Below are 14920 nucleotides of genomic sequence, written 5' to 3'. Positions count from 1 at the left end.
GCGAAAAAGGGTGAGAGTGAGAGGGTAAGAAATAAAGTGACAGTGTGAGGGGAAGGATGCGAGCGGATCGGGAGAGCGAGTGTGTTTCGGTGGGTGGGGGACTAGTGCGGGTAGGGTGGGTGGGTTAGAGAGAGTTGGTAGGCTGGGCGGGTGGGGGTAGAGAGAGTTGGTAGGCTGGGTGGGTGGGGGTAGAGGGAGTTGGTAGGCTCGTGGGTGGAGGTATAGAGAGTTGGCAGGTTGGGTGGGGATAGAGGGAGTTCGTATGGTGGATGGGTTGGGGTAGAGTGAGTTGGGTAAGGTGGATGAGTGTGGTTAGAGAGAGTTGGGTTTTTAGAGAGTTGGATGGGGCAGGGTGAGTGGGTGTAGAGTGAGTGGGGTAGGGTGGGTAGGTGGGGTAGAGAGAGTGGGGTAGGTTGGGTGGGGCTAGAGAGAGTGTAGGTGGTGTAGGTGGGTGGGGTACAGAGAGTGGGGGTGGGGTGGGTGGATCCCATGGGTGGGTGTTTGGGGGTAGAAAGATTAGGCCTTGGGTGGGGTAGAGAGAGTGGTGATTGGGTGGATGGCTGTTTGGGGTAGAGAAAGTGGGGGTAGGGTGGGTGGGGGTAGAGAGAGGGAGGGTATGTAAATCGAATGGGGATGGGTGGGGTAGATATAGTTGGTCGGGTGGGAGAGGCACCAAGAGTTGTTAGGGTGGGTGGTTGGTTAGTGTAATTTGAGTTGGGTAAGGTGGGTGTGGGGTAGAGAGAGTTGGATTTTTAGAGAGTTGGGTGTTGGGGTAGGGTGTGTTGGTTAGGATGGATGGGTGGCAGCAGAGAGAGAGGGAGTTTATTAGAGAGTGTGAGGGCAAGGTGGGTGGGGGTAGAGATCATGGCAGTAGGGTGGGTTGGTGTAGAAAGTGTGGGGGGTTTAGATAGATTGGGGTGGGTGGAAGTGGAGAGAGCAGGGGTAGACAGAGTTGGTGTTGATGGGTGTAGAGAGAGTGGGGGTAGAGAGAGTGGGGGTAGGTTGTGTGGATTGGGTTTAGAGAGAGAGCGTGTAGGGTGGATGAAGGTAGAAAGTGTGGGGGTGTTTAAAGAGATTGGGTTGGGTAGAAATAGAGAGAGTGGGGGTAGGGTGGGTGGATGTTTGGGGCTAGAGAGAGTTGGGGTAGGGTGGGAGGGTTGGGGGTAGAGAGAGTTGGGATTTTAGGAAGTTGGGTGTGGTAGGGTTGATGGATGTATAGTGAGTGGGGTAGAGTGGGTTGGTGGGGGTAGAAAAAGTGGGGGTAGGGTTGGTGGGTGGGGGTATGCATAGAGCATGTAGGGTGGGTGGGTATCGGGTAGAGAGAGTAGAGGTACAGTGGGTGTTTGGGGTAGAGAGAGAGGGAGTGGGTGAGAGTAGAGAGAGGGGGGGTAGAGAGAATGGGGGTAGGGTGGGTGGATAGAGACTAGGGGTAGGGTGGGTGAGTGAGTAGTCTGGGTGAGTGGGTGTTGAGTGGGTGAGTGGGGGTACAGTTGGTGAGGGTAGAGAGAGTGGGGCTAGGGTGGGTGGGTGGCGGTAGATGGTAGAGGGTGAGGGTATGATGCCTAGGTGGGGGTAGAGAGAGTTGGTAGGGCCCGTGTAGGTAGAGGGAGTTGATAGACTGGGTGGTTGGGTGGGGGTAGAGATAGTTGGTCAGGAGAGCGGGGCACCAAGAGTCATTAGGGTGGGTGGTTGGTTAGTGTAGAGGGAGTTGGGTTGGGGGGTAGAAAGAGTTGGGTTTTTAGATAGTTGGGTGGGGTAGGGTGGGTGAGTGGGAAAATAAAGCCACTGTTTCGGCACTGTAGCAAGGGATTATCGGAAATGTGTTTGCTTCATAAATCAACCTGGTTGAATTACATGAGTGTGCATTGTTTGCAAACACGTTTTCCTAAACATCTACATTCAACTGAAGGCTTATGGCAGCTAGATGAGAAAACCTTGTAGCAGATGTATACACTTTGGATGAGGGATTCACAGTCCAGTGATCAGCTGTAGAAGGTAAACTCCAGGTGGGCTAAAGGCTCAAGAAAACCACACAGATGGGGCAAGCATAGTCTGAAAAAACACGTCCAGAATCAGGCGAGAAGGGGAGGGTCAGACAGTGCCCAACCACACATCGGGAAAACAACGCAGAACTGAGGAGTAAGCAGACTCATTGATGCAACAAGCAGGGTATCAGCATAACAGCCATTAAAATAAGCAGCCTCTGGAGGAATATAACAAATATTGCAGCTGAAAGTTGCCCAAGAATAGCCCAAGAGTACTCGAAATAGGCCAAAATAGCACAATAAGACTAAGACTACGCAGCTGGGAAATGGGAAGCCCGGGAAAGACTTGCTTCTTACAAAACTGCTGATTGGAGCAAATCTTGTTACAGAGCTCCTCACTGCATAGTATGGCAGAGGAGTTTGGAAAAATACATTTTAGTGAGTTGCAAACCAGTTATTCTGAATTCAGAGCCCATCTCCCTATCTCTCTCTTTCGTAACAGTGGGTTTGGCAAATTTGTGGCCACAGAAATTCTCCAAAACCAAAAAAGTCGGAAAAAATAAAACACGCTCCTCTCCTGTCCCAGCCAATCAGAGTGGCTGGGGCAGGACAGGAAGTCAGGTGCCCGGGACAAGAAGTCAGGCGGCTACTTAGAGGAGCATGGCTGGCTGACTTCCTGTCCTGGCCAACTGATTTCCTGTCCCACCCCAGCCACTCATTGATTGGCTGGGGCAGGACAGGAGCACTTTCTGTGTGAGTGTGCAGCAGCTGGAGTGGTGGTGAATTTAAAGGTAAGTGATGGGTGCACAAAGATGCGGTAGGCACTTACCTTTAAATGATATTTAAACATCTTTGTGCTCCTACGGTGGTCAATCTACTTGTATAAGCCTGGCACTGTCCCTGCCCCTTAGCTCCTTTGTCACCCTCTAGCTCCCTTTAGTTGTCCATGCCCCTTTTATGCCCGTTTGTTTCCCCCAACCCCTTTAGGACCCTGATCTGCCCCAATCGGTTTTAGCCCTTTTTTTGTCCCTAGGCCATGTTCTTGTCCCCAGCCTCCTTTTGCCCCTGTGATTGCCCCCTTTAGGTCCTTTTGTTCTTCCAGCCCCTTTGGCCCTTTGATGCCTAATCCATTTTAGCACTGCTTTTTGCCTCCTATTCTTGCCCCCTCTAGCCCCTGTTCTTTCTTGCCCATTTTGTATCCACAACCCCTTCAGCAAATTGTGTTTCCCAGTCTCTTTTAGCCCCTTTCCTTGCCCCTAGCCCCTGTTCTTGCCCCCAGCAACCTTTATCCCCTGTTTGGGCCACTTTTGTAGTCCCCAACCACTTTAGCTAAATGTGTTGCCCCAGTCCTGTTTAGCTCCTTTTCCTGCCCCATTTCTCACCCAAGTCCCTTTTTTCACCCCAAACCTCTTTAGCCCCTTTAATTGCCCGTATCCCTATTCTTGTCCCCAGGTGCGACATAGGTGACTCCTTCGCAGCCATTTCCCTGGCTCGACTTGTGTTGAGCCATAAGAACCATGCCAAACACTGGGGCTCTACCCGGGCTCGGCCCTATCCATGAATTCTCTGGCTCTCCCTCGTAACTTACGTTCCACCCCTCCTCTTTGCTATACAAATGCATGAAAATGAGCCGTACCGTGAATTGAAGGCATAAAAGCCTTACACAAGGCTTTTACATCTTCCATTTACATTACGGCAAGCTCAAAACAAGTGTTTGAAGTTCACTGATGTGTTTGCTAGTGTTATGGAAAACAGGAAGTGGAGTAGTTTCATGCTGCATAGTGTCATGTACATTATTGGGATTTCCAGAGCCATATGTTTGCCCCATTGAGCTGTTGATATTTTTACTTGAAGAAAGAAAAAAAGTAGGCTGGAAAGGTGATGCTTGATGCCAGTGGCTGTGGTACAGGACACCCAAGCTCCATTGTGTGTGTGTGTGTGCTTTTGGGTCGCAAGAGGGTTCTGAATGTGACCTTATGTACACCTAACTATGTAAGGTGACTGGAAAAAAGACACTATATCCCATACAATTGATTGATGGTTTTGAAGTGTACATTAACAGAAATGACATCACACTTGTGCATGACTTCCTGGCAGCGGCCAAGGTGTTCATGTTCTCAGTGGGGAGACATTGATGGGCATTGGTTGGATCCTCAGGTACTGTGTGCTCCAGTTGAGCGATTCAGCAGAGCGCTGTAATACCCTCCAGTCTTCTTTGGATTGAAAGTGGGGAGTTAGAGTAGGAGGCGTGTGTTGCTTGCTGCATGGTGTAGCGAGCATCATGGTACATTTGACGCTATCGCTCAGCATGAGGAGCCACAACAACACCAGGTAAATGGGAAACACGTGAAGTAATATTTGTTAACATTTGAACATTGGAATACACTGTTAAACCTCCCAAAACTATGGGAAATATGGACGCACTCTAAGTAAAGTTTGACAACGACAGAATTATGTTATTAAGAAGATGTATAAGCCTATGACGAAATTATATGAAAATGCTTAAGACTGAATATAACTGAAGCACTAAGAGAAACATGTACCTAAAGACGAAGTAATTGTGAACAAAGATGATGAAGTAACGTACTGACTAATAACTGTAAATATGATGTAAAGCAAGATAAAAAAGGCATATGGAAGCTTGCTAAAAAAAGGTATATACATAATGTTTAGGATAGCCATTGGAAGAACATTGGATGACGGCCGTGTTAAGAATCAATCTTGCTACCTCAAAATATGAGCCTATGATTGCAAATTGAAGAATTGTTGAATAAGCTGTTTTCGTGTGCAGAATAAGGGAGTACCTTAGTCTGGGATCAAGGAGGCAATTTCGAGAGATGGGTGTAAGGCACAAAGGGAGTCAGATGAACAGACCATGCGCATAAGATATATTTCTGCTAAGATTAGAAGAGACAAGGACATTTGCAGGTGCCAAGTGTTGAACAACCACAAAGGTAACGGTAAAGAGCAAGTCTCTAAACACCAGAAAGGGTAATAGCACCCTGTTTAATAAAATCAAATAGTAAGTAGTAAATGAGAGGCTGAAATGGACAAAGTCGTGGTCTCCTAACACGTGACTCGGAAGTCAAAAACAAGGGCTATTCATTAAAAGACTAGATGGAGATAGTGGTTTGCTCATACTCCCTTGAATATTCCAGAACACTGAGCAGACTACAAACAGAAGACCTTGCCTATGGATCAGGTCGATAACATACGATGGACTAATTGGGAAAATGGGGAGTAGTCCGATGGGATTCAAACACCTAAGTTTCGTTTTCACTTGCGTGCTGATAAACAAGCCGAAAGTCCAAGGTTGTATGGGGTTGCCAACCAATCATAAAGCCTGTCACGCACTTTTACATACAATGTTGCATTCACCAATCCGCTGCCATATTCTCTGCTATAAAAAAAGAAGGGGGTAAAGCAATCAATTGCAGCAAAACTAGGATGTAATGCTCACCAAGAGAAAAGAACACAGTTATATTCTCTGCTATAATCAGAATATTACATATGTAGAAGTAACTCAAGGCGTGTCCTACAGACAAGGGGCAGCCAATGAGATATTAACTTTTATAAATTCTATAAGTAGACATATTCCTCGAATCCAATCCCTCCTGTTAATAGGTTTTGTGAATGCCACGTAGGATGACATTATGAATGACGTATGAAAACGTATATAAACTCTGTACAAGCAAGGGAAAGTGTGAGTAGGCATGCATCTATTTTGATAGCAGTTATATCTCCCTGCTTTCTTTCATTGAGATTAAAACAGTATTTTACCATCTTCCTTGGGTCTATCTGGTTATTTGGTCTAAGATATTTACTGATAATTCCATCTAGCGCATAGAAGACTCTTCAACGTGCTGGAGCACACTAACATAGCCTGAGAAAGCATACGATAACACAGCATAGTGTAACATAACAAAACACAGCATGACAGCACAACAATGCACAACACAAAGCATATGAAAGTATAGCACCACATCACATCATTTGAACAGCATAATATAGCTTCACGGAAAAAGCATATTATGGCATAGCACCATTGCATAACCTTGCATAGCCCAGTAGAATATAGCATGTCACAGGACAACCCACCATAACGCTCCTGATGTTTTTTATCGGGACAGTCACCAAAAGGTTGGCAGTGCAAAAGCCAGTCAGATTTCCTAGAATATAACTCATAAATGCTGCCATTGGACTGTGTGGCATCTCTTTCGCAATAGACCAATCGTGCAAAGCACTGGAAGAGGAGAAGCTGCTACAGGGAGGAGATGGAGATTGGCAAGGCACAGCATTGGCCCATCCAAGTACCGAAAGCATTAATGACCATGGACGCTTTCGATACCGCTAGTTTATGTCCCTGCTTTTGCAAGACTGCAAACAAATATGTGTAGAATAATATTTTGGTGGGTCTACTGCACACCTTTGTTGTGGGTCTTCCCATGTGCACTCACACATTGTCAGAAATGCCAAGACATTAGTTGGCTGAGCTCATATTAAAGGCACCTTGCCTACAGCAGCATGCTTCAATTGTTGCCAGCATTTGCACACGGGCTAACTTTTAACCAGTGCAATTGATTCCCCTGTCGTTCTAATGCATACCTGCACCCCTTATCACATCCTCCTTTCAAACTACGCACTCTCCTCTTTGCACCTAGGTGCCTACAAATACAAAATGCAACGAACATCAGTAAACGCCTAAACTATTGACATTACCAAATCGTGTTTCTGTTCTGATGGGCGGTGCTGGGGTAACTCATTGACTGTTCCCAGTTGTTCCCAAGAAACAGCGTACTGGTTCTCCTTTGTCCTCTGATGGAAATATTTTACTGCCTTTATTTGTTTTCAGCTGCTTGTTGTGAGAAACCTGAAGGTGTCTCACCCGCTACTCCCCAGGGATCTGTCATCCAGGTGGCCAGGACACGGCCATCTGTTTTGGTTGCAGTTCCTGGGGTGGTCCAGTGCGGGTGGATCACCTGGATGGGTGTCTTCGGGAGTGGCAGTGGGACACTGGAGGGCGAGAGGCAGTATCCCCTTCCGTATAACACCTTCACCCCATCCTGCCCTGTAGGATACTTAGGAATTCAACCCGCCCCCATTTTTCGACATGAGCACTTTCCATACAGACAAGTCACTGTGAAAGAAAACGGACTAACACCCAAGCTGTATACCTGACGTGTCCCACTACAATGGTCAGGCAGGCTCAGGCAATTGCTGATCATTAGGCACACCTGACATACATCATGCTTCCTCACACAGATAAAAGGCGGAGCACAAAAGCATACTCTGAGCAAGGCAAAGCACACGAGGAAGGAGCAGTTCCAATATGGCAGTTTAATACAAGGCAGAAGACGGTAAGACCGAAGAGGAGTGCAAGGAGGGAAGCACGCTTGACCTTTTCACCGAAAGCCAGTATCTTTCATGAGCCTTTGAGAATTGGAAAGGTAAGACCTGAAATTACAGCTAAAGAATCCTGCATTGTGTGTCGGAGGTACCCGGGGCTCTCCCACATCAACAGTCAAGGCAGGGAGAAGCAATTGCCACCACGGTACCGTACTTGGCTCCTACAACAAGCAGCACCAGTGAAGTCCGCACAGCCGGTAAATTGGGGAGACTGATACCAAACCGGTCTTTATGGAAACCAAGGTTACAAGCAGTGACATTGTATAAAGAATATTGAAGAGAACGGTGCATGAAGCGTATGTGGCGAGCATCACGTATAATCAGAATGGCATATGAGTGATGGAACTTTGAAACTAAAGTACAATACCGTAGACCGGAGTGGTCTGGCACCACATGGGTGCTCATTCAAAGGTCTCTGTTAGGTATCCAATGAAAAGGTGACAAAGGCTAAAACAAGAAGAATTGTGAAATCGAAGTGGTCCTGCAGCGGGTTGAAATTGGTCAGAGCACGGCTGAGGGAGATGAATTGTAGAAAAAGGATCTTAGGCCTGTTGAGGGGGATCCAGGGTGAACCGTGAGTCACCTGAGAAAAAGAAAACACTACAAATATTTTGTCAAAGGGATCTGAGCCCAGATGAGAGGGATCTAAGGTGATGAATATTGTGGAAAAGGGATCTGAGCCTGGCTGAGGGGGATCCGGGGTGAATGGTGAATCACCCGAAGTGAACACTTGTATAAAACGAAGGAGGAGAAGAGCTTGTTGTTTAGTTGACTGCACCAGGCCCTCATAGCGAAGAGACTTTCTAAAGCAGGGAGATTTGCGCACCGAATGCCACGATGCGAATAATTGGAACTGTATCCTCGTACTAAAGAAGCCAGAGACTGTGCTACGCTCAAGTGCACCGTCTTGTTCCATGCTGAAAACGTTGGGAAGAGAGGCCAATGGCCTGAATAACCTGGCATATCATTTTGAACACTTCTTTCTTTTCATAACATTGTTCCCTACACTGTTTGTATTTAGAGGTAAGGATTGGCAATATGTTTTTGTAGTATAGGCCCTTTATTTTAACAGACACCACTAGGACTGCGTTGTTATTATTATTTGGTGGTCGTTGCTTGCTCCCATCGGTAGATTTAAGCTTAGACATGCGTTTATCACACCCCTTTTGAAGTTCAAAAAACACCCTTGAACTGTGTTAACTTAAATCTGACTCCCTGTTGATGCCATGCCCCCCTTACATTGTGTAGCTGGACTCTACTTCCCCTCGCTGCTTTACTGAAGAAAGATGTTGTGTGGCCATGTGCCACCCTGCACAGTCCTTCTTTAGGTGATTCTTGTGCAACTGGGGTAGCGGCGCTGGATGCACTGTTCTGCATTACCACATAAAGGTGATGCAGCAGACATATGCCTGTCTGGCTTGTTCTTCATTTTACCTACTCCTTTTTGCCCCTGGGAACTGGGTCTGTGACAAAATACTTTTTCAGAGCACTTCATGCTGATTTCCTCCCGTTTTTAAACTCTGTAACAGTCGCTAGCCAGGTTGAAGGCACTCTACTCATCAAGGCTGGAAGAGAAAAGGGCCCAGTTAGCCCTGCCTGGAAGAGCACTTACCTCATTCAGCTATGCACCCACACAGCATAAAGAGGGGAAAGACCTGCGCTTGAAGACCTCGTGCAGGGTGTCGGCATCATTCTGAAGCTGAAATGATGCACCTGCCTCAACACCATGTGAATGGGGCCAGTTGGGGCATTTGTGGGGCCTGTCGCTGGGTACCCTACGTGAGAAAGCTTTGAGGATCGCTGGAGACACTGGACTAGACTTCTGAGAGAAATGAGCAGAGCTTATGGGCCTGGCCCCCGTTGCCTGATGAACATTGTTATTTGCCTGGAGGGTGCTGCTCTGGTGGGCAAGTTAGAGTCAGGGCTGAGATGCCTCTCAGGGTTCTAACCAGTAGTGCAAGAAAGGTGACTTGAGTGCCTTGGGTTTTCAGATCTCAGGCAATCCTTTCTCTGAACCAAAGGTTAATGCCTCTACCTTTAGCACCTCGATTATGGTAATGAATGCAGGCTGTAGACTGCACCTCCCTTCCCAGATCCCTGCATCCCTGCACAGTGCACAATGTATCTATGAGCGAAAGAAAGAGAGAGACAGGCACAGAGAGACAGTGGGAAAAAGAGAGCCAGAGAGAGAAAGTGGCAGACAGACAAAGACAAGGCAAGTGACAGAGCCAACGAGAGACAGGGTGAGATGGAGAGACAAAGAGAGAGAGAAAAAGAAAGAGACAAACGGAGACATAGAGGGACAGATAGCGACAGAGAGAGAGGCACACAGACTGAGATGCATGGAGAAAGACAGAGAGACATAGACAAAGAAAGAGAGAGATTAACAGAGTCTGAGACAGAGAGAGTTAGAGACAGAGCGAGTCAGAGACAGAGAGAGATAGAGAGAGGGAGACAGGGATAGACATGGACAGAGAGTCAGCGACAGAGACAGACACAGAGGCAGGCAGAGAGAGAGAGGGGGAGAGCCAGGGATAGACGTAGACAAAGAGTGAGTGACAAAGAGACATGGAGGTAGGCAGAGAGATAGAGAGTGAGAGAGAGAGAGAGAGAGAGAGAGAGAGAGAGAGAGATGGAGAAAGAGAGAAACAAAGAGAGAGAGACCATGAGTGTGACAGAGAGAGTCAGAGACAGAGCGAGTCAGAGAGAGATAGAGAGAGGGAGACAGGGATAGACATGGACAGAGACTCCGCAACAGAGACAGACACAGAGGCAGGCAGAGGGCGAGAGTGGGAGAGAGAAAGAGAGAGACCAAGAGAGAGACAGACAGAGAGAGAGAGAGAGACCAAGAGTGGGACAGAGATAGCGAGAGAAAGAGAGCGCCTGGAATAGACGTAGACAGACCGCGACAGAGAGACACGGAGGCAGGCAGAGAGAGAAAGAGAGAGAGAGATGGAGAAATAGAGAGAGAGCAATCGGGTGAGAGACAGCACGAGAGACAGTGAGTGGGAGATCCAAGGACAGAGAGACAGACATAGAGAGGGATCGAGAGATAGAGACAGGGAGAGCCAAAGACAAAGAGACAGAGAAACAGAGCAAGACAGAGATAGAAAGACAGAGACATATGGGGAGAAACACAAAGAGACAGAGAGAGACAGAGAAAGAGACAGACAGACAGACAGGTGTATAGGAGCAGCAGAGACAGAGAGAGATAGAGCGAGACAAACAGAGGAGAGAGAGACAGAGAGCCGGGACCTGTCTGCAGGGGTCAGTGGTAGGTGGGTGGGGAGGAGACCAGGTTGCTCTGCCTCGGTTAAGACTTGTTCATGCTTTGCTATTTCTTCTAGTGTTTTTGCTGTTATTATGCCTTTCCTGCCTTGTCGTGCTTCCTTATGCCTCGGTATGCCATGGTGTGATTTGATGTATGCGGCTTCAAGACTCTCTGTGCCCTACACCAACTTGCCCATCGAGGTATCCGCTCGACTGCTCCCTGCACTGACACACTCAATTCTACATTCAAACACTCATTGTGTATACCTGCTAGTCCAGCAGAAATGGCTATTGAACATTGCTCCTAACACACATCAAACGGAACATTGCACCTACACAGCCATCTTACGTATTTCAGCCCAGGGCTGCCTTATTTACAGCATATCCCTGCAGATCTGCTTTCTATGCCAATGCAGCCTCGAATTCCACAATAAGGCCCTTGTATGCCCGGCAAGTTACCATCAATATGGTGTAGCCTGACAGGTGCTGCCTCAATATGCCCCGTGTAAGCTCACCGGCCTCTACAATGTCATCATATGGCTGGTAAGTCACTATATACAAGGTGTAGCGTCGGGGGTGCTGCCGTCATTGAGTTATGTAAAGACGCAATTCAGACACCCTCTAGAAGGAACGGTGGTAGTTAGAGATGTTACAGGGCTGTGGCATCGCCTATCGCCACGCCCCACCCTATGGCACATGTCCTTGGGCTGCACAAGACTCCCCAGTTCCAGACAAATGAAGGCTCTTCTGAGGGAAATGGCGCAGTATTAAAATGGGGCTTCCCGGAAGAGAGCCGGGGATGCCCCCGTTCTGTAAAAGGGAGTCTTTCTCCAGTTGTCGGCCCTCTGCCTGCCTTCTATGTTCGGCGGCACCAGGTGAATGGTGCAGTGGCACATTGGCAGGAGCACGGCCATGCAGACAGGACGTATATGGGTTCAAACGATGGTGAGCACGCGCGTGGGTGCGAGTGAGTGCGAGTGAGAGCAATGACACCAAGATAGCATGACTGTCAGTGTTCCATACAGACATGGTCCTCACATCTATCACTCCATATGCCCTCAGGTAGACTGGCCCACAGGGGAACTGGAGATATTTCACGCTATAAGGTCACTCTGAGAAAGCTGTTAGGTGGGGGCATTTCGCTCTACCTGAAAGTAGAGGAACGCCGTACCCTTCAGTTCCTGTCCACTTTGACCTCTACACAGACCCACCGGCGCACACTTGCTTGCTCCACTGTCGCACTCAGAGCTCCTAAACCCAAACAAAGGCCATCATCAGACAATTCTCGACCTTAATATGATTCATAGAAACATTCTTGGTACTGTCTATTTGCTGCTTTTTGCTGGTATAACTTTACTTGGAGTACAATTTGTTTTTTCTTAAACGTAAAACCTTACTCAGAGCACAATAAAAACGACAAAAATCTCAAAATTACAATCATGTAAGAGTTGTGCATTTCTTAAGCAAGCAAACTTGCTTGTTTGCTGGATTTAAGGACTGCCCAGGACCCTTCTTCAAGCAGTTATAGTACAATTGAAATGAGTCCTTTCTTTGTAGGAAAAAGCGGCCTAATTTCTTTATATTGTGTGTGAAATAAAAGAATTGAACATTTGGAAAGTACAGGGAAACCAGGAATGAGAAATGTCCATTCATGTAGCTTCTACTTTCAGCTGTCATCGATGAGCCATTAAAGGCAAAGGCGTGTGGGACATTCGACCAGTGTCGTGTTATGCATCATAATAGGCAAATTACGCCCAGAAAACAAGAGGATAACGATGTTCCTCGGTGTTGTCAAGTTCAAGCCATTTACTGCACGCTCTGCCCTGGACTAGCATTGCCCCTATGGTTGATACTGTAGCTCCCCTTAATCTTGAGCCCTGTTTGACGCTTTTGTCCCCAGTAAACTGGTCCTCAGACTTAAAATACACTAAGGCGTTATTTTGTAATTATGGCGTTATTTTAAAGGGCATTGTGCTCCCTCCTCTTCTTCTGCGTCATTCCGCTTCATAGAAAGTGGTACTACACAATCTCAATGTATTTAGGGAATTGCAGATGCATTTTGATTCCAGATGTTCACCTCTTTGTCATTAGTCGGATCTCTCAGAAGGAGAAAGGCTGATACTTGCAGACGAGCTCTTCGGGTCCAGTGTTGTTCTATACGGTTTGGGTCTATTTGACCTAAAATATTTGACCTAATCACGTATGACCGAATTAATTTGACATTTTTTTCGGTCTGAAATGCAAGGGGAGACCCCCGTAACTCCGCCCCCACTTCCCCTCAACCTAATCTATACCCTTACACACAACCATATATATTTTTAATTAAATGTGACCAAAAAAAAAAGTTCAAGAAAAATTCGATCAAATGTTTTAGGTCAAATGTTTTTAGGTGAATTATGGGAATACCTTCTATACAGCTGGTCTCTGGGTGGACTGATCTGCCTGCTCAATGAACCCATGGATGTCAAAGGAATCCTTCAATGTCGGGTGGTTAATTGAAGTTTGTTGTGAAAAGCCAGAGACATGTCAAGGCCTTGGGATTTCCTCATGTAGTAAGGAGGACTGGGACGAAGGAGGCGGTCTGCATCTGCCCGTTGCCTGCTGGTTGGCCTGAATGCATGATACAAAGTAAATCGATGGGTTAACATTTTTACAAACACTTGTTAGGGCTTGCATGACTGTCAGTCTCCTAGGCAGGGATGTGCCCTCTTGCAGCATCGATGCAAGTAACAGAAGGAGGGCAAGTTATGATGAAGGTTGTTGGAAGATGTGCAAGAAGGCTACAGCAGATCACTCACCGTCCCCTTCAATTATCTTACAGGTTTTGGTGGCAGAATGAAGGTGTGTTCACCAAGAAGCAACGTGCAGCTTTAAGTACCGTGACTCTTTCTCGGCTGATCTGTGACCACACGGGTCTAAATGAGGTGCCCTTGAACCCCTTTAAAGCTAGCGACTACCCACGGGACTTTGTGAAGTGCTCCACTTTGCAGAAATTCGATCTATCAGCTTGGAAGGAAGACCCAAAATGTAAGTGACTTCATTGTACAGAACCAGCATTTCTGGAACAAAGCGATATATTAAGGATCAGGAGAGATGAGATTTGAAACTGATACTAGGATTATAAATGGAGTGATTATTTTATTTTTATCTTGGTATTTATTGAGCGCTGACCTAGCTTCGAGAAGCAACGCAGCGCTTTTCAGAAGAATACACTAAAACAGATACATAACAAAGCACTTTACAGAGGTGTACAACATTACAGATGCATAATGGAGCGCTTTCAGTGGTAACAACAGAACAGATATGCAGCAGGGGTTAAGATACAGAGGGGACCGAGGGGAGTATAGCTGTACCGGAGGAGGGGGCGGGCAGCGACTAGCGAGTCAGGTGACACAAGGGGCGACGTGATGGCCTAGGTGTTGAGGAGAGACTCTTTGAAGAGGCGGGTCTTGAGTTCTTTTCTGAATTTTAAGAGCGTAGGGGCAAGTCTGATGCTGACGGCAAGGAGGTTCCATAGTCTTGTGGCGTAGGCAGAGAAGGCTTGTTTTCTGGTCCTTTCCTTTTTGAAGCGGTAGATTTCAAGTCTGCACGTGTCCCGGCTTCTGGTGGTGCGCTGTCTGCCAGAGATGCAGAGTTTCTCTGCGAGGTAGCTGGGTGACTTGAGGGCAACTGCCTTATAGATGATGCAGCAAGATTTGAAAGTTATTTGTGCGTGCAGTGGGAGCCAGTGAAGGTCAATGAGGGCTGGGGTGATGTGGTCGTAACTGCGTAGACCTTTGATGAGGCGTGGAGCCGCGTGTACGACACCTCTCACGGGCACAAGGGAGAATGACGGGAGGCCTTCAAGGAGTGCATTGCCCCATCCAGGTGGGATAGAACCAGTGCTTGAACGGTGGATCTAAAGCTGTCCGGACGGAGGAAGGGCTTGATTTTTCACAGGAGGGTGAGCTGATACCACGCTGTCTGAGTTTTCTTAGTTATGTGTGTCTTGAAGGAGAGGTGTTTGTCGATGTGGAACCCGAGGGACTTGGTGCAGGAGGTGAGCTTGGGTGTGAAACCCACCGGGTTCATGGTTGATAGTCAGGTCTGTATGTCTGGGTGTTCAGTGTTGTTGGTGAGGAGTAGGAATTAGTTCTTGGAGGTGTTGAGCTTCAGGTATGCGCTGGACATCCAAGACTGGATCAGCGAGAGGCATGTTTTGAGCCTATGGATGTCCTTGATGGAGTCGATCTTGAGGAATAGGTGTGTGTCGTCTGCAT

At 47.3% G+C, this 14920-nt stretch overlaps 1 protein-coding gene across 4 annotated transcripts in view; it reads left to right on the top strand.

The window, feature by feature from the left end:
- Positions 1–14920, top strand: part of LOC138582114 (lactoperoxidase-like) — a 464456-nt gene that overhangs the window by 386983 nt on the left and 62553 nt on the right. For all 4 annotated transcript variants that reach the window (XM_069653095.1, XM_069653094.1, XM_069653093.1 and 1 more), the window contains one exon: positions 13483–13688. In XM_069653095.1, coding sequence (XP_069509196.1) covers positions 13483–13688 — 206 coding nt within the window. The remainder of the gene's footprint in view (positions 1–13482; positions 13689–14920) is intronic.

This window comes from Ambystoma mexicanum, chromosome 3q (assembly GCF_040938575.1).
Source record: "Ambystoma mexicanum isolate Mex_15411 chromosome 3q, UKY_AmexF1_1, whole genome shotgun sequence".
Classification (NCBI taxonomy): Eukaryota; Metazoa; Chordata; class Amphibia; order Caudata; family Ambystomatidae; genus Ambystoma; species Ambystoma mexicanum.
Note: the sequence above shows the minus strand (reverse complement) of the source record. Positions and strands in the feature narration are given on the sequence as shown.